Source organism: Peromyscus eremicus, chromosome 22, assembly GCF_949786415.1.
Source record: "Peromyscus eremicus chromosome 22, PerEre_H2_v1, whole genome shotgun sequence".
NCBI lineage: Eukaryota > Metazoa > Chordata > Mammalia > Rodentia > Cricetidae > Peromyscus > Peromyscus eremicus.
In genome coordinates this window covers 13,765,576-13,792,782 of record NC_081437.1, presented here as the reverse complement: position 1 = coordinate 13,792,782, position 27,207 = coordinate 13,765,576, and the positions used below count along the sequence as shown (strand labels likewise).

At 43.8% G+C, this 27,207-nt stretch overlaps 1 protein-coding gene across 2 annotated transcripts in view; it reads right to left on the bottom strand.

Annotated features, from left to right (window-relative positions):
- Map4k3 (mitogen-activated protein kinase kinase kinase kinase 3) overlaps window positions 1–27,207 on the bottom strand; it is a 150,309-nt gene that overhangs the window by 71,753 nt on the left and 51,349 nt on the right. For both annotated transcript variants that reach the window (XM_059248481.1, XM_059248482.1), the window contains exons 2-4: window positions 24,672–24,729; window positions 9,943–10,033; window positions 1,194–1,258 (exon numbers count right to left, since the gene is read on the bottom strand). In XM_059248481.1, the coding sequence (XP_059104464.1) occupies window positions 1,194–1,258; window positions 9,943–10,033; window positions 24,672–24,729 (214 nt within the window). The remainder of the gene's footprint in view (window positions 1–1,193; window positions 1,259–9,942; window positions 10,034–24,671; window positions 24,730–27,207) is intronic.

Here is a 27,207-nt window from a genome sequence, read left to right as displayed (position 1 = left end):
TCCTCCTCGACCGTGGTTCTAGAATACACTAGACCACAAGTGTATAAAATAAAAGCACAGCAACAACCGTGCTATTACATCATTCTTACACGGAATAAACCTGTACTAGGAAGATAAAGTGATATGAAAGGAACTCTGAATTATTTAGTAAAATTCCCACCAAAATGGCCTTTCACCGTCTTCTTTAGTACAATCAAACCTGGACTTACTAAAAGGCTCCATACCTGAGAATAGGAACTCAAGAGAAAATGTACAATGTTTTCTCAAAGAAATTGACTGCTTGAATTATTGAGTTATTGTGTTTTACATTAATCAAAAAGTAAACCTGCAGAGAAAGAATAAGCCTACTCTAGTTAGAACCAGGATAGAAATGGTAGATAGAAAAAAAAAAATATCCCACAGAAAACAGCAAACAAAGTTTATCTTATGAGTCTTCTGTATTCTACCACTGCCTTTCATTTTCTCATTCCCTAGATTTCTGCACTAAGAGAACAAACAGACATTTAGGTGCTGCTCCATGAACGCCTGAGAGCAAAGCCAATGATATCACCATCACCACCACTCAGGGTCTTAGCTACTGTTGTCTGGCTGACAGAAGACACCATGTAAGAGGCAACTTATGAGAGAAAGTACTTAATCAGGGGCTTGCTTACAGCTTCAGAGGGTGAGTCCACTATCATCACGGCAGGAAGCATGGTGGCCAGCAGGGAGGTGTGATGCTGGAGCAGTAGCTGAGAACTCACATCTGATACACAAACTGCAGGCAGAGAGAAACCTCAAAGCCCACGCCCAGTGACACACCTCCTCCAACAAGGCCACACCTCCTCCACACGGGTCACACCTCCTGACCCTTCCCAAACAGGTCCACCAACTGGGGACCAAGCATGCAAACATGAGCTTATGGGGGACATTCTCTTTTAAACCATCACACTCAGGTATCATGATCTTCTGTCATCAAGAGCCTTTCTGCGAGGGCAGAGTTTGAAGTTCTGAACTAACTATGATGTTCCTTCAGGGTTAGCAAGTAATTCCAGCGCATAGAGCTTTCTCTTGTATAAAGCAAATGCCCCTTTCATCCGTATGTATCACACAATTCAAAAATAAAGCATAGCTTTCTTTTCTTAAACAACATTAATGTTCGGATATAGTAGATAACAGACTGCTGAGTATCTATAAAGCAACTCTAGACTCACCATGATATATGTCCTGTAGGGAGCCGCCTCCACAGAACTCCATGCAGATCCAAAGTTTATCTCGCCTGTGAAGAGAAACAGTTGTGCATTATGTCTTCATGATTAAAATGTTTGTGATAGTATTGTCTGTGCTATAACACTGAAAAACTACATAAATGCAACATGCTATCTTTCTAAAATGCCAATTAAACCCGAGTAAATGACTTACTGCATTGGTGTAATCCAACCCTAATTTTTACTACTTAAGATACACAACTTACAGACTATAAAGCTGTCGTTAGGCATATTCAAATGGAACTTCCCTTCAGTTAAAAACTTCCTGTCCTATAGTTTATCCATTTACCCAGATAGCACAGAAAATGTCAATCCATCCCAAACACATCACTTTGATAGCACTCTCAACCAACAACAAATGTAAATGAATCCTCAAATGAAGTTTCCAGAGTAACATTTCCAAAGCCTATAAATTGATCACTGTTGTTTAGTGTTTCTCATTCACATCCTAAGATGGAGTAATCATGCAGTGACAGAAGAAATAGTGAGCAAAGATTTATATATCTTTTTCCTTTGTTTATTCCTTTATTCAATCATTAATTACTTTTTCCTCTTAAACACACCAGGAACTGTACCATTCTCTGGGACAGAGATGGGAGAGGAGTTTCTGGACTTGGTAAACTCTAACTGTTCTATAGGTAAACAAATACATGAATGAATGAAATAATAAACAAACTGTCAAGCTTTCTTTATGACTCAAGGTGGGAGTGACTTGTAAGAGCCTCAGTGAACTCTTAAAGGAAAAGAGGTCAATTGAGAGGGAGAAGACCTTAAATCAATAGGGAAGTCTAAGAAGGAAAAAAGGGGAATCCGTGTGTAATACTCATTCCTAAGTGTGGTTAGATAATAAGCTAATTAATAAACCAAGGTGAAAGTAAGTACAAGGAGTTAAGAATTTGTTAGTGTAAGGTTAGCTTGGGGCAGCACTTCTCTATCTGCTGGTGGGGTGAGCCCAGGGCACGTTTGTTCCCTGTCTCTCTAAGGCTGTGAATCAACAATTTTAAACATGTTGTAATTCTACATCCTTGGGTGTCCGAGAATGTCTCAAAGGAGATACTTTTGCCTGGGCACTTAACACTGACCAAATGCCTGCCAATGAAGATAATTAGATCTGAGGCCAGGAAAATATGGCCATTGCCCAAATCTAGACCGTTGCCTGGTTTTGTATAGTCCTGGAACAATGGTTAAATGGTTGGGGGAGATCAAGAGAATATATTTGACATGGGACAATGATGGGAATTTTAGTGTTATAAATATAGTTTCATTAGAACACAGTCAAACTTGTCCACTTACATACTGTCTAAGCTGTCCTCATACCAAGACAGCAGACGTGAGCAGCTGCGAGCATGTCACTCCCAAAGCCTCCAGTTTTACTACATGGGTCTTGGTAGACAAGTATTGCACGTTTCTCCCAAGCATAAACTACAGCACCTCAGAGTATAATAGGGATTACTAGGGAAGTGGGGAGAACCCAGAGAATGTGAGAGACGGTGACAGAGAGAGAGAGAGAGAGAGAGAGAGAGAGAGAGAGAGAGAGAGAGAGAGAGAGAGAGAGAGAGACACGGTCTAAGCAAACTATATGCATGTATCACGGAATATCACAGTTGACTGACTTAGTGATGAAACACCATGACCATCAGCTTGGGGAGGAAAGAGTTACACCTCCACATCACTAAAGGGAGTCAGCAGCTGAAGTAGAGGCCATGGGCCTTCCCACATCATTCATTAATTAAGAAAGTGCCCAACAGGCTTGCCCACAGCCTGATCTTACGGAGGCCTTTCCTCGGCTGAGGCTCCCTCTTCTCACATGACTTTAGTCTGTGTCAAGCTGACAAAACTAGCCAGCACAACAGTGAAACTTAGTAATTTGTACAAATAAACACATTCATACATTTTTTAAAGTTATAGGCATCTTAAAAAGAAGTTGTTTACTGCATTTTGGATTAATGTGCTATGAGAGCTCAGAGATGAAAATATCTTGGCAAATCAAGGGAAGGTTTTATGAGGAGACAACATTTAAATTGGGTCTTGAAGTTCGAGCAGGAATTCACCAGGGAGAGACAGAGAAGGGGCCTGTGTAAAAGAACGGAAACTTGAAAGAAGACACCACATTTGAGAGGCTGGGGAACAGAACAGAACAAATGCTACCTCAAGAGACAATGGCCAATCTACCCTGGTGCAGGAGCTGGCTTTCTGAAGCCTATTAGCTAAGGTGGGATGCCTTGCTCAGCCTTGATGCAGGGGCAGGGGCTTGGTCCTCCCTCAACTGAATGTACCAGGCTTTCCTGACTTCCCATGGGACGCCTTACCCTTTTAGAGGAGGGGATGGGGGGTGGGTGGGTAGGCTAGGAGGGATCAGGAGGAGGGATGAGAGGGGGATCTGTGGTTTTGGTACGTAAAATGAATAAAAAAATTTTTTAATTAAAAAATTTGATTAAAAAAAAAGAAAAAGAAAAATAACTCTTGGACTCACTTTTTAAAAGTGAGAAAGGCAAACCAAATTTGAGGCCAACCTGGTCTACAGAGGGAGTGCCAGAAAAGCCAAGGCTACACAGAGAAACCCTGTTTTGAAAACAAAAAAACAAAGAGTGAAAAAGGCATGTGCTGGAAATAGAGAGGATTACACATTTGCTCAGTCACTCCTGGAAAAAAAAGAGAGAGAGACAATGGCCAGAGATGATGTTAGAATATGCTGGGGCTGCACTGCAGAGCAATTCTAGGTTGTGGACTCCTCAGTACAGTTACCTTCACCTGGATAATCTGTAACTTGTCAACATCCCTCTTGAAATGTGGTGTTTAAAACCAAGCACTACTCTGAGTGCTACAGGAACCGTGCATTAAAAAGCAGAGCTGTTGGTATTACTAGGGGGTCAAATATGGCTGGATTAGCTACACCTAACCACTGCCTTGGCTCTGGACAGCAGACCATGTGGCACAGAGCAACCACATGAACAACCAGGGTGGAAAGGTCGGCTAACTTGATAGTGTGAAGTAGCAAGGTACCATGGTTCCAGAAGGTAAGGCTCAAGAGAGTAAAGCCCCAAAGGAATCAGAAACCACTCAAGACTGACAGCTTACGAGTGCGACATATGAATGGAATCGGTACACTAGCCCCATGGCTAATGTAGACACTTCTGTTGTTTCTGATATGGTACAGATCAACAAACACAACCCACAGAAATATCAGCTGGCTGCCCAGCGGCCAAGTTTTAAGAACTCTCAGAATGGTTGGCTGTGGTCTTATTTAGAATGAGGAAGGCGAGGGTGGAGAGCTGGCTCAGTGGTTAAGAGCACTTGTTCTTTGCAGAAGACCCGGATTCAATTCCCAGTACCCACACATTAGATCACAAACACCTGTAACTCCAGTTCCAGGGTATCCATGGCCTCTGAGGGCACCAGACACATACGTGGTGCATACACACACACACACACACACACACACACACACACACAGGCAAAACACTCAAGTGCATTAAATAATAAAATAAATAAATTTTTAAACAAAAAAAAACCAAAAGAACAACAACAAAAAACTGAGGAAGGCACCTCTGACTAGAGGTTGCTACGCTGACATGTTTGAATTCTTCATAGACCCCAACCGCTATCTTCTTTACTGAAACATCATATTTCATTTCTTTTATTAATGTAGGTATATATGAGACAAACCCGGGTGTAAGCCTCAGGAAGGCTGTCTACCTCTATTGAGACAGGGTCTCTCACTGGCCTTGAGCTCACCAGTTAGAAGCCCCATCCTCCTGTCTCCTCATCCCCAACACTGGGGTTACAAGATGAGCTACCAGGCCTGGTATTTTTATGTGGGTCTCAAGGGCTGAGCTTGGGACCTTGTGCTTGCAAGACAACTGAGCTATGATGCCAGTCCTCCTGGAGTTCCAGATATATTCTGATGATCAATTCTTCGTAGGATCAATAGCTAACAAAGATTTCGCCATCTGCAGGTTGTCTCTTCACTTGTACTATAATTTACCTTACAGTCATTTATTTAAATCACCTTAAATTGTTCCAGGAACTCACAGAAGATGTAGAGTTTTTTTTTCTCTTTTAAGAGTAAAAACATTAAAATGAGATGGGATTGATTTGGTATTGCTTTCCCCAAAGGCCAGGGTAGCTGCCACTTGTAGGCGCTCACTGATGACATGATTAATAATTTATTCACCGTGTTTGCTGGGCAATGGCTGACATCGGATTTGATTGTATTTTTTAGAAGTCATCTTTCTCCCTTTTGCAAATTAGTCATTGATTATCTCTAATCTTCAGTGTCTCTTCTATTTGTGAAAAAGACATCTACTGATAGTGGATGACAATCACATCTGCTAAGTGTTCAGTGTGAGATAGAGCTTATAGAAATCTGGCCGGGCGGTGGTGGCGCACGCCTTTAATCCCAGCACTCGGGAGGCAGAGGCAGGCGGATCTCTGTGAGTTCGAGGCCAGCCTGGGCTACCAAGTGAGTTCCAGGAAAGGCGCAAAGCTACACAGAGAGACCCTGTCTCAAAAAAAAAAAAAAAAAAGAGCTTATAGAAATCTGAAAGCTTAAATTCATTTAAAGTGTCTCGCTGCCTTGTAATTACCTCCTCACCTGCCATATGCTCCAACTCCATCTCAATACTGCTTTGCCTGCCCTTTCCAGTTTGAAAACAGTTACCCACAGCAGAGAAAACGAACACGGACGAGTTCTCGGCTGTCTTTCAGACTCACCGCCACTGTCTTCCACTTAAAACAGCTCCGTTCCCTGTCTCTTCTTACTTACAGACAATGTTTATTTAGTCTATGCAGTGACTTTCTAGTTTATACAGGCAAAGAGAAAATGTGGACTCTATATACTGACACCATTTAAATGCACTAAAAATGCTTTGCATTTGTAACATTCCATTGGTTACAATCTCTCATAAAAAATGAAAAAGCTTGAGTGGTCAGAATGTCTTAGAAGAATGACTCTGTCTGTCTCAAATGTCTCCCCTGTGATGACAAATCCGCTGGGCACTGGGTCACTCACACACCGTCTGTCTCACAGGACGGGGCTGTGTCAATGGGCCCATTTTATGCAGGCCAACAAGCTGTGGATCTTTGTGGCTAGGTATCTGAATTGGAATAAATGTTATTCCTCAATAAATGCTTAGAAGCCTTTTCTTATTTTGTAAAATTAACCTTTCAAAATTAATTTTTCTACCTTACCCCAAAATAAATAAATAAATAAACAAAAATAGAAAAGGCAGGGTGTCTCTCACTATTTTAATCTTCCAGTTTGCTGTTATTAGAATTTATAGGAAAAAAAGTTCTAACAACTCTTGTACTCATCTGAAAGTCTTAGTCTATCTTTTCATCTTCCACACACCACAGACGTATCTTATGTGACTTATACGTGTTCACAAACAGGGCATAAGGACAAGCAGGACAAAAGCTGTGAGCAGGACACTGGGGTCAGTACTGCTGGGCACGCAAGCTAAACTGCTTTCCCAGGGACAGAGGCCCCGGGCCCACCAAAGGCTGCACCACTGCATTCACAAAAATAACTCCCCCTCAACGCAAGTCACCAACGTGAAAAACACCACGTTCAGTAACTGCTGGACATTTTCAGATGGGCTAATTACCTGGGAGTCGAATTTGAAATCTTTTGGTTCGTTTTAAAATGGATACTCAAAATCATAAAGACAATAACCCATCCAGTGCGCTCTCTCCTTAGGGAACAGAAAGTGATTGACTTACTCTGCTAGAACCCCTCAGCACGGCCTGATGTTTTTCCAGTGCTCTCACTGTCTGAAGAGACACTGGCAGAGAACCGATGAGACCCAAGTGAAGTGTAAGATCTGCCAGAGCAGATGTTCCTTTCACTTGACTGATACAGCACGGTTGTGTTCACACGGGGAAAGGCAGGGGAAGATCTCCACAAAGAACTCTACTGCCTGCGCAACTCTTCTGTATCTAACATGCTCCAAAATGAAAGGCTTCTTTTAAAGAGGAACTGTATACTAACAGTGACCATTACAGCCTTCTTCTCAGTCTAAAGAAAGTTAGCAAGAACCTGAGGTTAAATTGTCCTTGGCTCTAATGGGGTTAAGGGAAAAGTCTTTGGTGATTTAATTCTTTTTTCTTAAAAAAAAAAAAAAAAAAAAAGAACACATACAAAAACATTCAGAGAATGTGCATTAAATGTTTAGCACACTGTTACTTAATTTTAAGCCACCAGAAGAAAGCTTAGTCTGTGTAGTTCTTGTTACACTTCATGCTGATGATGCTGAAGGGCCTGTTAAGTTCAAGTACTCAGCTCCACATGAGCTCAGACAGGATCTTTTCATGCAGTGAGAGTAAACAGTCTGTTATAAAGTGGGCTTCAGGAACTTAACTATTGGCTGGGCATCTCCGAAGAAAATTCATGGGCTGATTCTGATCCCTAAGGGTAGGTTTGTCAGAAGCCAAAGCACACTTGGACCGTCTCATCTTTTTGTCTAAGTCTGTTCTAATACACTCTAGTGGCAGCAAGAGAAGAAAGTTGTGACAGAGTGTTCCGAGGGTGGTGTACGGAACTCCAAACCCCTGGCCCTTTGTAAAATAAGTTGGCTCCACAAAGAGGCATCAATCAGTGAAGGATGGGCAGAGCCAGGCTTAAATCCTGCCAGCAACAAGCAACTGAGCCTCAAGAAGAAAGGTTCCATTACGTCCTGTTTTCTCGTCTGTCAGTGTGGCTGGATGACAAGATCTCTCCGTCCTTTCCAGCTTGAACACAATACAGACCCAATTCTTAGGATTCCATGCCCCTCTTTGGTCCAAGTCTGGACCTAATCAGGAATAAAGAAGACTGGAAGAGAGCTGGAGAAAGGAAGGAAGGGCTGTTGTCCTTTGTTCTTCCACTAGCTTTCAAGCAGTCTTCGTCAGCAATGCTGGCAGTGGGATACAGTCACCCATCTAAAGTGGCACCCTCACGTCACATTCCCATAACACTAAAAGAACTCAGTTTGGGGTTTTAAAAGAACCCCAACTTAGTTTTAATTTTAGTTTGAGTGAAAAAAAGTTTACTGTAATCTTTACATTAGGGTAAAATAAAATAAAAGCAAACGATGCTAAACGCTCTCAAGCATCGTTTGTAAGTTGGAAGTATCATCGAAGAAGCATACTGCTAACGGTGTGGAAACGATCAGGACTGATGTGACATCCTTTCAGAACAGTGAGGTGCAGTTGGCGCAGCCACAGTTACCATTCAGTGGGCATCGTGATGTTCTCACGCTGCTCCTGCATTTCACACGGACTTACATTCAGTCATCATAGGCACCCTCCACACAGGTGTCAGCACCTCCACGTTACAGAGGAGGAAACGCAGACACCGAATGACTAAATAACTTGCCGTAAACCACACTGCTAATTACTGAGGAAAGCCAGGATCCTGACATTTTCACTCAAGCCCCTAACTTCGTATCACACTGTTGTCCAGACCCTGCAAGAAGACCACGGTCATTTTACCACATGGAGGGTGCCATATACATAGGTTTGTTTTGCATGCCCCACAGTGCTTGAGAAACAGGATTAGACCCATGTCCCAGGGGAAGCACAACAGCTCTCCTTAGAAGACCAGCCTGTCCTAGGAAGAACGCTCTGGAATGCTGAGTAGAGTCCAGGCTGGTCACTTTGTCAGGACCAGAAGCAGGTGAACAAGTTCTTTCGCAGGGGTGACTTTTACTGTATTTGGAATCAATTACTAGCACCATAAACTTAAGTATTTTAAGAGATGTTTCTTCAAGCCAATACAGTTACTGCCCCGCTGGGCCCACTTCCTACCACAGCGACAGGTCCTGAAGATGTACTGTTGGGCTGATATTTGAACCAATCCCTGTTGAGTTAGTGTCCAATTGGCAGACAAGAATCCACTCGGAACTGTGCAACAGCACTGACCCACCCCACCGTGAGAGGGCTATGATCATTTTCCTGTCTCCATCCAATCTATCCCGCTTAACAGACTCTAACAGGCTCAGCTAGAGTGAGCAGAGCTGGTCTGCACTCCCCAGGGGCCTCTACCTGCTGTGTTCAGAATGTTCTGTAAGTGGGTCATGTGAGAACAGGAGCCTGTAACAGGCCTAGTGACCCTGGCCAGTGACAGAGGAAAACATTCTCCAAGCTTCCTGTTAGAGGGACCTTAAAAGCAACTAGGTCACGGTGTCAGACTCACTGTGCAGACAGTGAGAGGAACCAGGTTTGCTGCGGGACTCCTCTACGGCATGGGACCTGCCCAAACAACAAAAGCACTAAGTTCAGAGTCAAAAGTTCACTCTGGGTCCTGGAAAAGTATGTTGTGGAAATAATTACAGTTCTGAGTCTTTTGAACAAAATGAAGCAAAAGAATGAGACCATCATCAGTATAGGACATACAAAAAAATCCTTAAACAAATAAAGAAAACCCTTTGGGAATGAGATGCTCCTGACTGAACCCTCAAGCCTAGAAGAAAGGGGCAGCAGCGGGTACATTTAGAGCCAGCTCCTCCCTGAAATCACACCCAGAATCCCCAAGTCACAAGAGGTGCCACTGTTACAGAATTAGCGTAACAGGTCATACACAAAAATTCCATTCATATGAAAAGAAAAGATCCTATCCTCTAAGCATGAACCACAGCACTGGAGTCCATTTTATTCAGTTAGGTGGATTAGGTGATGGAATCATTACCGCTTTTCAAAAGGAAAATAAACAATGTACCTGAGATAGCTTCCAAAGTAAGCAACAATGTTTGGGTGTTTGCAGTCTTTCATCATAATGATTTCTTGCTGTACAACGGCAAAGTCTTCTCCTAGGACACAAAGCAAGCAAGGTGGTTTTCAGTAGGGAAGTGTCAAGACGACGCTCATTTTCTCTACAACACGTGAAGATAATTCAACTTAGGCTTAACTACGACAGAAGTAATCAATTTTACATCCAACGCAACCAGTTCGTTAGTGGCATTACTTTTAATAACAATTTCAGCCCTTACTTGAGAGGAATACAGCACCACAATGCAAAGTACCAGTGCCCATCCAGACTTCTGGGTTCCAATTCTATTCTCACTAAGGCATACGCGCTTGGACAAATTACTTATCTCTTGGTGCTAATTTCCTGCTCAGTAAAATAACAACTGACCTCACAGGGCCGCACACCTGGGAAAAGCCTGGCAGGGTAATTTCCAGATGTTTACTGCTAGTACTCTCACACCTTGAGCGCTGTCAAGGAAATACATATTACAAATACAATCTTCAATAGGAAATACCCATGAGTTCCCTTGTTACTAAACAACATCTGGCTGGTTGTGGTGGCCATCCACCTGTAGACAGCCGACGGGAAAGAGGCAGGAGAATCATTAACATTCAGCATAATCGTCTGTGAAGTTAGAGGAAGGCCCTGGGTACATGAAGGGGTGAGCTCTGCAATGTTGCAAGGCCCACAGCCTAGCAGTATGGCTACAGTATGGCTACAGGTGACCCTGTGCACAGGCCTCTTCCGTTAGTCTTTCCCAACAGTGGAAGGCTGAGAGAGGCCAGACTATGAGCCAATCATCTGCTCTGCTCCCTCCTTGCCCAAATTCTTCAGAATAAGACCTGGCAACCTTACAGCACCATCACATGCTGGGACTGCTGAGAGCGTACTTGTCATGGAGGGAAACAGAACTGCAGGGAGGGCAGGGGAACCAGAGGCGGAGAGAAAACAGAGCTCACACCTAAACCAGAGCAACTCAGTGTTCAGTACCATAACCCACAGAGAGTCCAATAAAATGGATAGTAATGGCAAAGTAAAAACACGGCTTTACCCATGACTGCTCACACCTGAAGCATGAGGCTGTCAAGAGTAAGACGCCCTGACACTTCTGGCCATGGCATCTTCCTACTGCAAATGTAGCTGAGGCCTAGTCGTGAACCATCCGAACCCTGACTCAAACCCTCCTCACTGTGAATCCTAATGACAAGGGAAGAATAGTGGGGAAGAGATGGTTTGTCAGGACCTTAATGACTTTAGTTTGTGTGTGCAAAATCACAAGTCCCTGGAGGAGGACAGGGAATCCTCACAAAGTCACATCACCCCGTCCTTTTGTGTGTTCATTCCACACACTAAGAATTCCCGATCTTCAGCTTATCGGGAAGAAATTCAAGTGAGCAACAATATGGGACTGATGCCAAGTTTCATGGACCTGTGAAATACGCTGGGGGGTGTGGATGTTCACTCCCTTTGTCACCTGTCCTGGAAGAGCTGTATGTGGTCAAGGTTGATCTAGTCAGCACAGCAGGTGGCATTCAAGGCTGAAGCTCTCTCTCTGGGGAGGCCTAAGAGTCTTCAGTGGTCATTATTGAGAAATCCCTGCTCTGTGGGCAGCACTGAGGAGGAGGAGGAGGAGGAGGAGGAGGAGGAGGAGGAGGAGGAGGAGGAGGGAGGGGACTTAATGATACATCTGAAATACAAGGAGCCTTACCTCCTCCCCTAAGACGCAGATACACTTGTGCAAGACCAGGGTTTCTGTATCCAGAGCCCCTTCAGCAGGGGCTTCTCCATTAACTCGATTAACCTATTAACTGTACAGTGATCTCCACACACATCACGTGTGTCTACGTCCTCACTAGAACACAGTCCTCTAGGACAGGATCAGGCCTACCTCATTTCCATATCCTTAGCACGTGACACACATCTGAGTGAGTCCACACACATGAGCATGCAGTCCCCCAGGGGACATCAGTTGAGAACAACCACACTGGGTTAGTGTTAACCAGCAGCCGCCGTGCCTTGTCTTTGGGCCATTTACTCCTCCTTTTCATATTAGTGGCTCACACTTTCAACACTGTTTCCTATGAAATGCTATTGATCCAAGTGTGTGTCTCCCCCCCCCCCCCCCCCCCCGCAAGAAGTCAACCCTAGACAAGTGAAACCCAACCTTTCAAAATCCAAAGAAAGATTCCACTTTAAAAGGGAACTAAGAGATGTAAGTTTAGGTAGGAAAAAAAGAAAACACAGCTTATCCATTAGTAACCCAAAGGAGTTGAATGACTCAGAGAACTTTCTTCAAAGCTTGTATGCAATTCCAAAGAAAATACACAAGGAAAAAATTCCTAACACACTTAGCTGGGTCACCAAAAAGTAGAAAGTTAAATCAGATAGCTTCCTAAACAGCTTTTCAATCCTACACAAGTTTTTGAATAAATTTTTTAGGTAATAATATGGATTCACATTTCAGAAGATGTACCTGTAGACAGACCCCTCGAGGCCGAGTGGCCAGGCCCAGGCCCTCGGGAGGCCAGGCCCTACCCCAGTCAGACTATTCTGATGGCTATAATGGCTATTTCCAGCCTCTCAAGAGGCAGGTGGCCAAACTCCACCTTACAGGAAGAAAAAAAAAAAAAAAAGCTCAAGATCAGGCCACAGAATCCCACCAGTCCCTGAGTTTGCCCCAATATCCAAGATCAGGCCACAGAATCCCACCAGTCCCTGAGTTTGCCCCAATATCCAAGATCAGGCCACAGAATCCCACCAATCCAGGCCACCCTGGGAAGCTCCACTCCCAAGAAACCTATATAAAGCCTGCCTCCTGCTAAGTTCTTTGCTGCTTCTCACCCGAGTGGAGGCAGCCACCCTCCTGTGTCTTTCCCAATAAATCCCTTGGGTGAGGTTTGTGTCTAAGTGTAACTCTGTGGTATTCCTTAGCTCCCGACTGCCAGGATACCTTTCCCCTCAGAGCTGTAACACAGCATCACTCCCCCACCCCACGAAAACCCCTGAGATTAAACAGGCAAGTTGACAAGTGGAGCATATAATGAAAGAGTCACCAAGCAGGCAGAAAAATACAAAGTCGCATGGCGTTCTTAGAACCAGCACAGCATACATGAAGTATTCAATAAATGTTAACTATAGTAACAGGTGAAAATTCAGTGATGTCCCCAGGGGTCTTTGTCCCAGAAACTGATGAACGTTATGTGGCCACGGGGTTTGCAGGTAGAGTCAAAGGGAAGACTCTAGGGTAGGGACACCATCCTATCCTATGGGAGACAACTGATGTCTGGAGCAGGAGTCTGGGAACGCTGCTCGGGAAGACGGAAAAGGCAAGAAAGCAGACTGTCCCTTAGGAAGACCAGGACTTACGTACAAACCATGGAAGAGCAAGGGGTGTCCAGTGATAACTCACGCACATCCGATTAAAACCCTTCCATAGGTGCCAACATCATACATCAGGGCGACAGCAGTCTCTACAACAGACGGTGCTGAGAGAACTGGGTATCCACACACCAAACCATAAACCAGCCCTCTTCACACACACGGACAAAAATGACTCAGAAATGGACTGAAAACTTAAATGCAAGACAAGAAACCGTAAAGTTCCTATGAAAAACATGCAAAAACATTTGTAACATTGGTCTTAGCAAACGGCATCAGAAACAAGACCAAAACCACAGAGAACAACAGACAAAACCCAGAACAGTGAGACTAAGTCTGACTCTCTCTCTGCATGGGAAAGGAAACAACGGGAAAAGGCAGCCTACCCGGGGGAAAACGCCTGCAGACCACCTACCTGGCAAGAGGGTACTGTCTAAAATACAGGAACAAGCAACTGAACAACGCCATTAAAAATTGAATGAAGAGTGACTGTGCAGTGACATATTGTGGACCCTAATAAAATATGCCTGAAGATCAGAGGACAGAACAAGCCACTAGATTAAATACAGAAGCCAGGCAGTGGTGGCACACAACTTTAATCCTAGCACTCGGGAGGCAGAGATCCATCTGGATCTCAAAGCCACCCTGGACTACATGAGATTGACTCAGTCTAGGGGAGAAACAGAGCCAGGCAGTGGTGGCACACATCTTTAACCCAGTACTTGGGAGTCACACACCTTTAATCCCAGCATTTGAGACCTTACACCTTTAATCTCAGTATTTGGGAAGCACACACGCCATTAATCCCAGCACTAGGAAGGAAGTGATGGCTGGGTGGAGAAAGGTATATAAGCCCCGAGGAAACAGGAACTAAAGGCTTTCTGGCTAACGGCTTTTTGTCTTGAGGTGCTTTTGGCTAAGGAATCTTCTTTCCGCCAGAAGCCCCTTTCGGCTAGAGAGCTTTTTCAGGCTGAGGAGTCCTAGAGGTAAGATGTGGCAGTGGCTTGTTCCTTGTCTCTCTGATCTTTCAGCAAATTTTATTAGGGTACACAATATATCACCACATGATGGGGCATGCACTTTCCACAAGATGCACAAAGATCAAATATCTTATTACAACTATAAATATATACAATTTTCACTCAGGTTTTTTATATTAGTCTCTGTTTATCTGGTCCCCATATCTGACCACCTGACTGCCAACATTAGCCTGACAGTAGATTCTTATTCTGACCTGCCAACATTAGCCTGACAGTAGATTCTTATTCTGACCTGCTAACATTAGCCCGACAGTTGATTCTTATTCTGACCTGCTAACAATAGGACCATGCATCCTCAACTGCATGGCCAGCTACATCAAACAAAGAATAAACTCAGTTAAGCTACTTGGTCCTTAGGACCAACTATGCCCCTCTAAAACAGACGAAGTCAACGATCTGACCCACGCCCACAGATCCAGTGGAGAACGTGACAGGGCAAGACAGCACAGAGGTTCCTCCATTTTGTACTCTTGCTGAAGCGGTTTCAGGCGTATCAATAATTTTATCTCCATGGAGAACTACCAAACTCTATCCCAGGACCCTGAAGTCCAGACGCCATAGCTAGCTTCTGTTAAACTGCTTACTTCTGCGAAGCCCCCCTGCAGTGATTTTTTCCTTCAAAAACTCTGTGCTATGGACCCCTGGGCTACACTTAGGACCCAAATACCTGAGTGTAGTTCTAGCAGTCGGGAATAAAGACTTTCAATTGCTACAAACTGTGTCTGAGTCGTCAGCTCTGATGAGCTCCCTGTAACACTATAGAAGACAATTCTGAAGTTTCCCAAATTAGATCCATACGATCCAGCAATACTGCTTTTGAGTAGATACTCAGAAGAACTGGAAACAGGATTGAAGAGTATTTGCATCTTTCTGTTCATTGCAGTACTGTTTACAATAACTGAGGGAGCAACAACCCAAATATCCACTGACAAATAAATGGCTAAAGAAAATGGGATACATACACAATGTTTTACACACACACATATATGCAGAGGCACACACACACACACACACACACACACACACACATATATGCAGAGGCACACACACAGGATGAAATATCATTCAGTCATAAAGTAAAATGGAAACTATCATGTGCCTTGTTAATGAAAATTCCTGTAAAGAAGCTATGTCTGGCTTTCAATCAAAACCCCTAAAGGAATCTGTGCAGAGACTGATGGACCAACTGGACTGTCAGTGCTGTGGAGAGACTGGGATTCTGCAGGTTCAGAAGCTAATTACCTTATCTTGGGCTAGTGTTAGCCTTCTGGAACATCCTTGCCCCATTCTGTATTAAAACTAACAATAGCTAGGAATGTCATCAGATAGCATATACCCACCTGCGGTGGTCTGAAAGGAAAAAAAAAAGGTCCCCAAAGGGAGTGGCACTATTAAGTAAGAAGTGTGGCCTTGTTGGAGGAAGTGTGGCACTATGGGGGTGGGGTTTGGGGTCTCCTATGCTCAAATTACACTCAGTGAAGACACAGTTGCTTCCTGTTCCCTGAGGAATAAGATGTAGAACTCAGTTCCTCCTCCAGCACCATGTCTGCCTGCACGCTGCCATGTTAGCCATGAAGATAATGGTCTAAACCGCTGAAATTCTAAGTCCCCCAATTAAATGCTTTCCTTTATAAGAGTTGTCACGGGGGGCTGGAAAGATGGCTCAGCGGTTAAGAGCACTGGCTGCTCTTCCAGAAGTCCTGAGTTCAATTCCCAGCAACCATATCGTGGCTCACAACCATCTATAATGAGATCTGGTGCCCACTTCTGGCATGCAGGGACACATGCAGGCAGAACACTGTATCCATAATAAATAAAAGTCTATAAAAAAAAAAAAGAGTTGTCATGGTCATGGTGCCTCTTCACAGCAATAGAAACCCTGCATTTTAAGCTTGCCTTGATTTATAGCTTTCTTTGTTCTGTAAAACTATAAAAACCCTGTGAAGCTGCTTCCATGTTGGAACACAGAAATTAGGGTAACCTAAATCTGTGTTCCTGGGACACGGTCACTCAAAATGGCTCCAGAGTAGACTATCTCTACTTATTCCTTTTATGATGAGAACTGTGGTGTTGACATTGAGAGCCTCAACAGGAATGGACCTGAAGGCTCAGACGCTAAATGAAAGGCCAGTGACATAAAGGGAAGTTCAACATGAATCTAACTTACACCAAGAATTTACAACGGCCAATCTAATAAAAATAGAATGGTCACTACCAAAGACTGGAGGAGGGCTGGCGGTGGGGAACTGATGTTCAAAGGGTACAAATTTCAATCACATACAACCATAAACTCTGCTGTATGATATTATTCTTACAGCAAGAAGACTGTATTTCACACTTAAATTCGTTAAGAGGGTGGATATCAGGCTATATACCGTACTACTACTGAAGGGTCCGAGGAACACAGAAAAGTTTAAACATGGACTACTGAACATAAACAAGGTTTCTCATCCCAATGTTGTAGCATTAAAAATAAAATGTTAACAGGTAAACATTTTTTGAAGCTGATCACCGATCAGACACACACAGCTAAGAAAGAGAAAGAAAGTGCAGATAAAATAAAAGATCCTCAGTCATTTTATTTCTAAGCATCATTAATTTCAGGTGGTAAATACCTAATCTGCCCAGTATTGTCAGCCTGGAGTTCATAACATGGTCCAACACTGTACAGTGGCTAAGCACCGCCCCCGCCCCCTTTGACGAGTAGAATCCCAAGTGATGTAATGACAAGTCTCTCCACAACGATAATAAACACAGGGCAGGGCAGAGCAAACAACTGGTGGCCGGGGATCTGCTGCAGTGCACAGGGGCCAGGAGTCCTTTCCCTGAAGGCCTGTCCTCTATGATGAAACATAAAGGGCAGAGTGCCTCACCAGCCACTAAAGACAGAAAACCAACGCCGAAGGCTGACAGCAAAGCCGGCTGATAAAACACTACTCTGGGAGAACAGTGGGATGAAGTCCTGCTGGCACCTTGTCACTTTTAGATTCTGTATTGCAATTTGATGCGTGCTGCTCTCACAGGAACAAAACTCTACCCCACCCCCACCCCATGAACTTCCCTGGTCATCACTGTCAGTATTTGGGGCTGGGTGGGAAAGGCGTGAATGCTCTCATTTTGGAGACTTACTCCTGTAGCTGTTAGCTAATTAATCACTTCTCAGTCTGCATTTACATCCTACTTCAGTAACTGGTGTTACAAACGATACAAGTAATTATATGCACCTGAAAGCCTGACTTTAAGTCACTGAAGGAAGACTTAGAGCCTTGTAGCAGACAGTATGCCCTTATCAGAATCTGAGTGAAGGGATACCAGGCGTGTGGCTCTGGCAGGCCTTGCCCTTCTCCCTGATTCCCTCTGCCTTGCTAAACCATTAGATTACATTCCTAAAGCTGGCCCCCAAGGTCTAGTCCCTTATCTGGCCACTTCCTCCTCCTGAGGCTGACCACCAAAGTCCAGCTATCAAAGTACTGAAGTCCAGCAATCAGAAGACCCCTTTGGCTCATCTAATTAACATGCCCAGTTAAAATTAAACACCTCATCCTAACACGGGGTTTCCCCTTGTACCTTTATAAACCCCCATTTTCCTGTGTGTCACATCTGTCTCCTTTATCCAGAGGCAGTCCTTATCCCTTGGGGACAAATTCCCCTGCCCTCTCTCCCTGGTTCCCTTCCCCTTCTCCCTCTATCTCTGTCTTTGTCCCTTATGTCCTCTGTCCCTCTGGGACAATAACTCTCCCATGTGCTGAAAACTTGGTCCTGGTGGTCCTGAGCTTGTCCTTTCACTGGGCATGGAGTCCAAGTGCCCGTGTGCCGAGCTCTGGGCTGCCAGTTAGCTTCAATGGAAGCGCTTACCCTGCTCTGTCCTTACATTCTGTTCACGCTGGGTCTCAAGAGCTGGCAGTGTTCTAGCCCAGGCAAGGTTAAGATCAAAGAAACGGACCTTTAATCTCACAAAATCAGGTTCTCTGACGCACTGCAAATGAGGGAGATCACATACCAGAGGAATCTTGGACCATCTCAGCAAATGCAGGACAAGGCAGTTATTCCAGGCTAGCACTGTCTGGAGAGGAGCGGAGCTGAGGTGAAGTCCAAACAAAGCAGTGCTCTGTCAGGCTCAGAACAAAGCCGAGCCCTGGGCTCAAAGTGAAGGAGAGGTCCTCACTTCTCATGGAGGATGAAGTTAGGAAGTCAGAAATCAACATATTTTTTTTAAAGATTTATTTTATTTTAATCTGCATGAGTGTTTGCCTGCATGTATGTTATGTGTACCACATCTGCTCCTGGTGCCTGCAGAGGCCGGAAGAGAGCACTGGGTCCCTTTGAAGCTGGGATTGTAGATGGTTGTGAGCCACTGTGTGGATCCTGGGAACTGAACCCAGGTCTTCTGCAAGAACAAGTGTTCTTAACCACTGCCCCAGTGATGAGAGAGCCCCAGCTGTGAAACTGGACCGCCAGGACTCAAAATCCTCACCCCACATTAATCGGGGCAAGGGACTTCGGTTTCTTAACTATAAAAAATAGGGTAATAACATAAGGATTAAATGAGTCGATGTGTGTAGCTTACTTAGAACAGTGGCTGGCACAAATTAAGTTTAAATAAATGTTAGCTATTAGTAGCAACAAATGCCCTGGCTTAAACTAATCATCTCTAGCTTTCACATCTTCTTCATTAATTTGATTTATCTAGCAAGTATTTACTGAGTGTCTATCAGGCACTGGGAACCTTGTGGAAAATCAAGTTTGTCCCCATAGAATGACAGTCTAGTGAAGCCTGTGGCACCACGTTCTTATCAATGCCCCCTTTAATGTGAAGAAGTTTTAATGCTGAAAAATGTTGACTCATGTGTGTGTGTGTTATTTCTAGAATACATCTTCCCAGAGCCCTACCACACAAATGGCCATCAATCAGCTCTGACACGATGACACAAGCACTCATACAAAACAGAGTGTACCCTTGTAGCCAGGCGTGGTGGCACATGCCTTTAATTCCAGCATTCAGGTGCCAGAGGCAGGCAGAGCTCTATGAATTCCAGGCCAGCCTGGTCTACATAATGAGACCTTGTTTCAGACCAGAAAACAAACAATCCCCCCCAAAACAAAACACCCCCCCCAAAAAAAACCTAATGGCTTGGCCAAGGACTAGAAAAACGGCTCTGTATAAAGAGCACTTCCTGCTCTTTCAGAGGACCTGGGTTTGGTTCCCAGCACCCACGTGGTGACTACCAATCATTTGTAACCCTAGTTCCAGGCACTCCAATGTCCTCTTCCGGCTGCCACGGGCCACTGCACACATGCAGTACAAAGACATAAATGTAGGCAAAACATCCATACACTTAAAACATTTTTTGAAAAGTAAAAGAAGACAGTGGAGAAGCAGTAACATGGAAAAATACCCATGACACACTTCCCAAATGAAGGTCGGATACATACAATGAGCCTATCACATCCACAACATACACACGTTTGCTATCTGTGACGGGCAAGGCCAGGCCTACCACTGTGAGAACACAGTCGGAAATGGAGCCTGGCTGAGGACACTGGCCAGTGACAGAGCTCCTGCCTGGTCATGCGCAAGGCCCTTGGCTTGATTCCCAGAACTGCAGCAAAAAGGAATGTGAGGTACAGGAAAGGTACCAGAGATCATCTTTTCTTACGGGACTTAGACTTGCTGCTGAGTGTGATGCATCTTTCCCCACACAGCCTGATGTTTGCAGCAGGAAGACTATTCACACTGCTGACCATCAAGTGAGTCACCTCTGCAGGGCCATGTCGGAGCTCTTAGGACTGGCTATCACATGCATCTTTACTGTATTTATTCTTCACAACCCTTGTTTCCTGGTGCGGTGGTATGCTAACAAAGCAAGCTGACCCACAGTACCATCTTGCCTATCCCTCATCTTTGACCAGCTCTTCACAACCTGCTTAGTTCAGTGTTAATGGAATCATGTCTAGGTTGGGTATTTCTACAAAAATGTCAAACAATCTGGAGAAAATAAAGAAGTTGACAGTGGTTCTACAAGTCAGAATGATGAATAACTTTAATTTCTGCTTCGGCTTTAATTCTATTTTTCTGCTTTGATAACAATGATGAAAATTGGTTTTGCAATTTAAATAAAAAAAAAAGTAGACTTATAGTTAAGCAAACACCACCGGAGAAAGGGAAATATAAATTAAAGTCACAGGAACAACATAAGCAGTCACAGTGAGATACCTTCGACTGACCCTGCATTTCAACAGTTTTGCCAAAATATCCCGTTTTCATTCACCTTCACTTTCAAAATGGTTACCAGCTATTTAAAGAGAGAAGAAATAACCAAACCAAAGTACAAATTCTTGAAGTCTATCACTTTGCCTTTGACTGTTTCAGACTTAAGTTTTATTTTTACAAAGGAGAATGACCACTAGGACTCTGAAAAGGTGTGAGTACTTCACTACCCATGAAGACAGTCCTTTTCCCACACCGAGCCAGACCTGATTCTTCAGTTTTCACAGCTAAGAATTCACAACATTAAAGGATGCTTGGAGGCAGCTAGCATAGTCCATCCTGAGGGGAGATTACAGGGCAAATTATTTAGCTTCTTCCAAAAAATGCAGGAAAAAAAGAGAGAGAAACCTACAAACACAAATGACAGTTAAAACACATCGACTATTTCCAATTGGGGACTTTATCACTAAGAAACTGTTATCAATGTTGTCAGTTGTCTTTTGGTTACGCATTTAACACTTTAAAGAAATTCTGTGTGTGATGTGTGTGTGGGGGGGGGGGGAAAGAGTGTACAAGTCTGTGCACATACGCAGAGACCAGAGAAGGACATTGTTTTTTCTGGTATATTATGCTCTTATTCCCTTAGGGTCTCTCACTGAACCGGAACACGGCAGAAGCCCAGGAAGCCCAGGGATCCTCCTACCTCTGTACTCCATATGGAGTTACAGGCCAGGGTCACACCAGGCTTGTTATGTGGCTATTGGGCATTTGAATTTGGATCCTCGTGGTTATACAGATAGTGCAAGACTGAGCCATTTTTCTAGCCCCTTTATATTTTTAAAAGGCATATTAAAAACAATCAGGCCCTTCATTTCAGATGTGAAATTCATGACGTTTTAAGTAAATTTGAGTTTGCAACCATAACTATAAATCAGTTTTAGGGCAGTTAACTCTCTGTGTGAGACTCCTCATGTTCACTCACTGTTAATCCACCAACCAGTAGTAATCCCAGCTCACTAACCCACTTTATACCTTCTCGGAACATCTCGTCTCCCGTGGCTGGCTCCTTGCCTTTAGCACTGTTTGAGTCTGTTGGAGCACACATTAGCAATGACCTTTCTACTGTCTGTACATAACACACTCTGTCCATTTGTTCACCGGTTACAATGACTCCACTGTAGGGGCATCGTGAACAATGCTGCGCTGAGCCCTCACGTGCACGTTGCGTGGCTAGACACAAAAGCACGGCTGTGAGTCATTAGGGCAAATGTACAGTTATCTTCCAAGAAAGGACCAGAGCTGGGCATAATGGCACAAGTCTTTAATCCCAGCTCTCGGGAGGCAGAGACAGGCAGATCTCTGTGAGTTTGAGGCCAGCCTGGTATATATAGTGAGTTCCAGGACAGCCTGAGCTACACAGGGAGACCCTATCTCAAAAAACTAACTAACAAGCCGGGCGGTGGTGGCGCACACCTTTAATCCCAGCACTCGGGAGGCAGAGCCAGGTGGATCTCTGTGAGTTCGAGGCCAGCCTGGACTACCAAGTGAGTTCCAGGAAAGGGGCAAAGCTACACAGAGAAACCCTGTCTCGAAAAAAAAAAAAAAAAAAAAAAAAAAAAAAAAAAAAAAAAAAAAACCAAAGAAAAAAAAACAACTAACTAACAAACAAAAACCAAACAACAACAACAAAAAAAACCAAAAAAAGCAAAGAACTCAACGATTTCCAGAGAGGCAGCGCTGTCTCGCACAAAGGTTCTGGTCTGGGGCTTATATTTTCTTTCTTTCTTTTTTTCCTTTTTTCTTTTCTTCTTTTTATTTATTTATTTTTTAAATTTTTTTTTGTTTGTTTGTTTTTAGAGACAGGTTTCTCTGTGTAGTTTTGGAGCCTGTCCTGGATCTTGCTCTGTAGACCAGGCTGGACTCGAACTCAGAGATCCACCTGCCTCTGCCTCCCAAGTGCTGGGATTAAAGGCGTGCGCCACCACTGCCCGGCATGTTTTCATTTTGTATTCCCTCTACACACTGAAATATTAAGGGTAGAAATGATCTGATGTTTGGGATCTCAGTCGAAACAAACCGGTGTTCGGGGTGTGTGTGTGTGTGTTTGAGGGATGGGTGACCAGGAACTGTCAAAACACGGCTGGTCATGCCTTGGGAAGCACAGCACAGTGGGCATAGCAGCCATTTCCTACAGTAAGTTCTCAGTGTGGAATGCCAGGCTTTACTACAAGCGCTTTAGACATGCCCTGCTAAACTCCCACAACAATCTGAAAACGAAGCTATTATTATTATCCCTCCTTTAGAGGTGAGAAAACCAAGACCCTGAAAGCTTAGGCAATGGGACCAAGTCCAGATTAGCAGGAGAACGGCTGTTTTCAGAGTCTGTGATTCAGTCGCTCAGCTGAACTGAGAGCAACAAGCAAACATTTCCCCCAAGATAGGAACAGAGATACATGAGCAGTGCAACATGAATGATTCTCTTTTCGTTAACTGTGTATCTTCTAACACACAGCAGTGTTTGAGATCAACAGTATCACAAATCAATCACCACACACATCAGAAAACCCTGAGTTAATGAAGAGTTGGTTCTAAGTCTCCAGTTTGATTTCTTTAAAGGAGATTTTAAGATGTACTGAATAGACTGTAAACTCAGAGCTGAGAAAACACATTTCATTAAAATCTGGAAAAGGAAGAGCAAGGCTAGGGTGACAATCTCGCCACCACAAGAGCTGCTGGAGCTGTAGAAGCTTCTGAAGACACTCAGTGGATGTGGGAGAGCGACATTAAGTCCAGGTGACTTTGGACTCACAGCCATTTCATCAAGTAACTTCTACTCCTGATTAAAAACTAAAAGCCTGATGAAAAATCCTCAACTGTACTCCCAATTTCACCAATTTCAAACATCTTTCTTTTAAATCCAATAGTAGAGAAAAGCAAAGAAATTCTACTGGTGATATTAGAAGGTAATTACATGATAGAGAATCTTTAACTGTATCTAACTGAAAATGTGTTCTGTGCTCATGGTATTCTCCTGTGTTTAATCACAATCAATCAATACAGCCTTCAAATTTCATTTTCATGATACTTCTAAGAATGAGCTAAGTCAAGGGTAGGCCAAGCCTAACAGAAGGTGGCTTGGCTTTGCAGCTCAGAATGTTGTGTTATATTTCAGCTTGCAAAGTCTAGAATATTATCTGATAGTTCACAGGAAAAGCTGGCCCATCCTTGAAAATAAAGTCTTTGAATAGAGTTCTGTTCATTCTGGAGCTAAAACCTAAAGTGCTGTGGGCCAAGTCCATACATCAGCATAATTGCTTACCTACTGCAGGAAGGAGAGAAGGGGAAGGTTCTAAGAGAAGATGTGTATGAGGAGTTAGCGCAGAAAGACGTGGGTTTTAGGATGTGGGGAACCCAAAGGAGAACACAGTTAGAGCAGACAAAACACACAGAGAGGTCCTAAGAGGCTTCATAATGAGCTGCTCAAACCAGAAGGGATATTAGATATTAATGACACACAGGTGTTAGGAGCTGCTGAGATCTGCTGAGAAACTCAGGACCCAGAGCAAGAGGACAGGAGACAAAGAGCAGCCCACAGCTTCCCAGATGTCAGCCCAGTTCTTCCCACTGGATCGCTCTGGACCGCACTGGCCCCTCACAACAGGGCAATGCTACCTGGAAATAAATACACCAGCATAACCTTGTCACTTAGTCCAGGGAGTCCTGAAGGAGTCAGTCCCCTCAGGATGCCTCTCCTTCCCACAGTTACCAACTGAGCAGAGCGTACGCTGGGCTCAGACAGGCAGAAGGGAGAGACAGCCATCTCTCTTCCCCCCCAAAAAAACTGAGAGAGTAGAAGAATGGTAATCAAACATTATTAAAAGAAGCTTTAGCTGTATGATGGTACAGGCCTGTGATTTCAGGACTTAGAATGCTGAGGTAGGAAGATCAATGGTTCAAGGTCAACCTGAGCTACACGGACCATTTCAAAACACCAAAATATAAAAAAATGAAATTATTCTATGATATCCAATGACTTTCTAGCAATAAGAAACATCAAATTTCAAATAATTTACCTGGTTCCAATTTTATCACTTTAATTGCAGCTAATTCTCCAGTGTTAACATTCCGTGCCTAAAAGAAGAAGAAAAATGATCATGAAAAAAATTGTATAAAAAGACATTTAGTTTATTGTTTATTTCAATCGGACAGAAATATTTTAAAAGCAGGAACTGCATAACAAATCTACTTTACAAACAGACAGTACTGTGTCCTTCATAATGAGTTCCAGCACTAATTTAAGTGTAAACTTAATACCATAGTAGCTCGGTACTGTTCTAAATGGTCTGACACTAACGCACTCAACTCTCACAGCATCATAAAGTGAAAACCAATACTATTCCCACGTTGCAAATAAGAAAAAAGAAGCAAACAGGAGTGAAAACTTGCTTTGGTCATGCAACTGGCCAAGTGGGACACAGATTCAAAGCCAGGACGTCTACTTCAGACTTCACAGTGTAATTCCTTCAAGCGTTACACCACAGAGCTCTTCGCGCAAACGCTAGGAGAACTGTGGAGTGGATTAGCATTAAAATCTTTAATGAGACTCTAAATGTGAAAGCAGCCCCCTTGTGTCCCTTCAAATCCACATGTTGCCAGTAAAATCAATGTATTCAAAACAAGCCACTCATGAAAAATACAATTAATTTAAAAAATCAACTCATGGGGCTGGGGATGTGGCTCAGCTGGTAGAGTATTTGCATAGCATGCCCGAAGCCCTGGGTTCCACACCCAACTTGGTATAAACCAGGCATGGTAGAGGCAGGAGAATCAGAAGTTCAAGGTAACTCAGTTACTACAGAGCAAGCTGAAGGACAGCCTGAGCTATATGACATCTTCTGTCTAAGAAAGGAAGGAAGGAGGGAGGGAAAGAGGGAGGGAAGGAAAGAGGGAGGGAGGAAGAAGGGAGGGAAGGAAGAAGGAAGGAGGGAGAAACGCCAATTCCTAAGTTGGCTGTGATGGGCATGTCTACCAATCCTAGCACTCAGGTGGATTGCTATAAATTGTAGACCATCCTGTGCTATAGCCATAGCACAACCCTCCTTTCTACCTCAAAAATCAATCCGATTAATAGATTATGGGTATTTACAACTGTTTACCTAACTAAGTAGAAACTATCTTTAAATTTGGGTTTTTTAAAAATGGCAGTAAATCTTTACCAATTTAAGATGCTATCTATAATTGGATCAGAATTTTCAAAATGATATTTTAGTTGTTTATATTTAATTAATTTTTACATCAGTCTAAGGAAAAAATACGTGCAATTCCATGATTAAGGGAAGATTCTATCATAAGCCCAGGATTAGATTTAGCCACAATACTCCCTTCCTGGTAGACTGGGAAAATCTGTCAATCACCTGACATGAGACAATGACATTTAAGGAACTCTTTTAAGAGTACCAGGGCAATAAACAGTATCAGCAAAGGGGCTGGAGAGATGGCTCGTTGGGTATGCACTTGCTATGCAAATATAAGGGCCAGAATAGAGTTCAGCTTCCCAGCATTCCAGAGGCCCACGCAGGAAATCCCTGGAGCAAGCTGGCTAGACAGACTAGCAGGAATGGCAAGCTCTGGATTCTGTTGGGGGATCCTGCCTCAATGTATAAGGTGGAGTGCTGTGGGATGTTCTGTATGGCAAATGTGTTGCTGATTAGTCAATAAATAAAACACTGATTGGCCATTGGCTAGGCAGGAAGTGTAGGCGGGACAAGGAGGAGAATAAAGCTGGGAAGTGGAAGGCTGAGTCAGAGAGACACTGCCAGCCGCCACGATGACAAACAGCATGTGAAGATGCTGGTAAGCCACGAGCTACTTGGCAAGGTATAGATTTATAGAAATGGATTAATTTAAGCTATAAGAACAGTTAGCAAGAAGCCTGCCACGGCCATACAGTTTGTAACCAATATAAGTCTCTGTGTTTACTTGGTCGGGTCTGAGCGGCCGTGGGACTGGCAGGTGAGAGAGATTTGTCCTGACTGTGGGCCAGGCAGGAAAACTCTAGCTACAGTGGAGAGCAACTGAAGATGACTCCGGCCATAATTCTGAGTCTCTGAATACATGTGCATACATGTTCACATGCACCTGCACACACCTGTGTCCCCATACAGGAAAGCATGCATATGCAGCATACACCTGCACATCTCACACACAGACTCATCCCCTCCACCACCACACACATAAACAAACCAGCAAAGAATCCAAGAAGGTGGATAAGAAGCAGAGCCATCACTAGAAATATAAAATGTAGATCCTCCCCCAAAGGGCTGGGGAGATGGCTCTCTTGGGAATGTGCTTGCTGTACAGCAACAGGACCTGAGTTTGAGTCTTTGGCACCCTCTGCAAAGGCAAGTGTAGAAGCTGAGTGTAGCTGTGTGTGTCTGTAATCCCAGTACTAGGATGATCTCTGTCTCAAAAAGTAAGTGGGGAAGTGATAGAAAGATACTGATGTCAACTTTTGGCCTCAACACACAAATATGCACAGATGTGCATATGCACCTGCACATACCCACACATGCACAAATACACTTACACACACACACTACACACTATTTT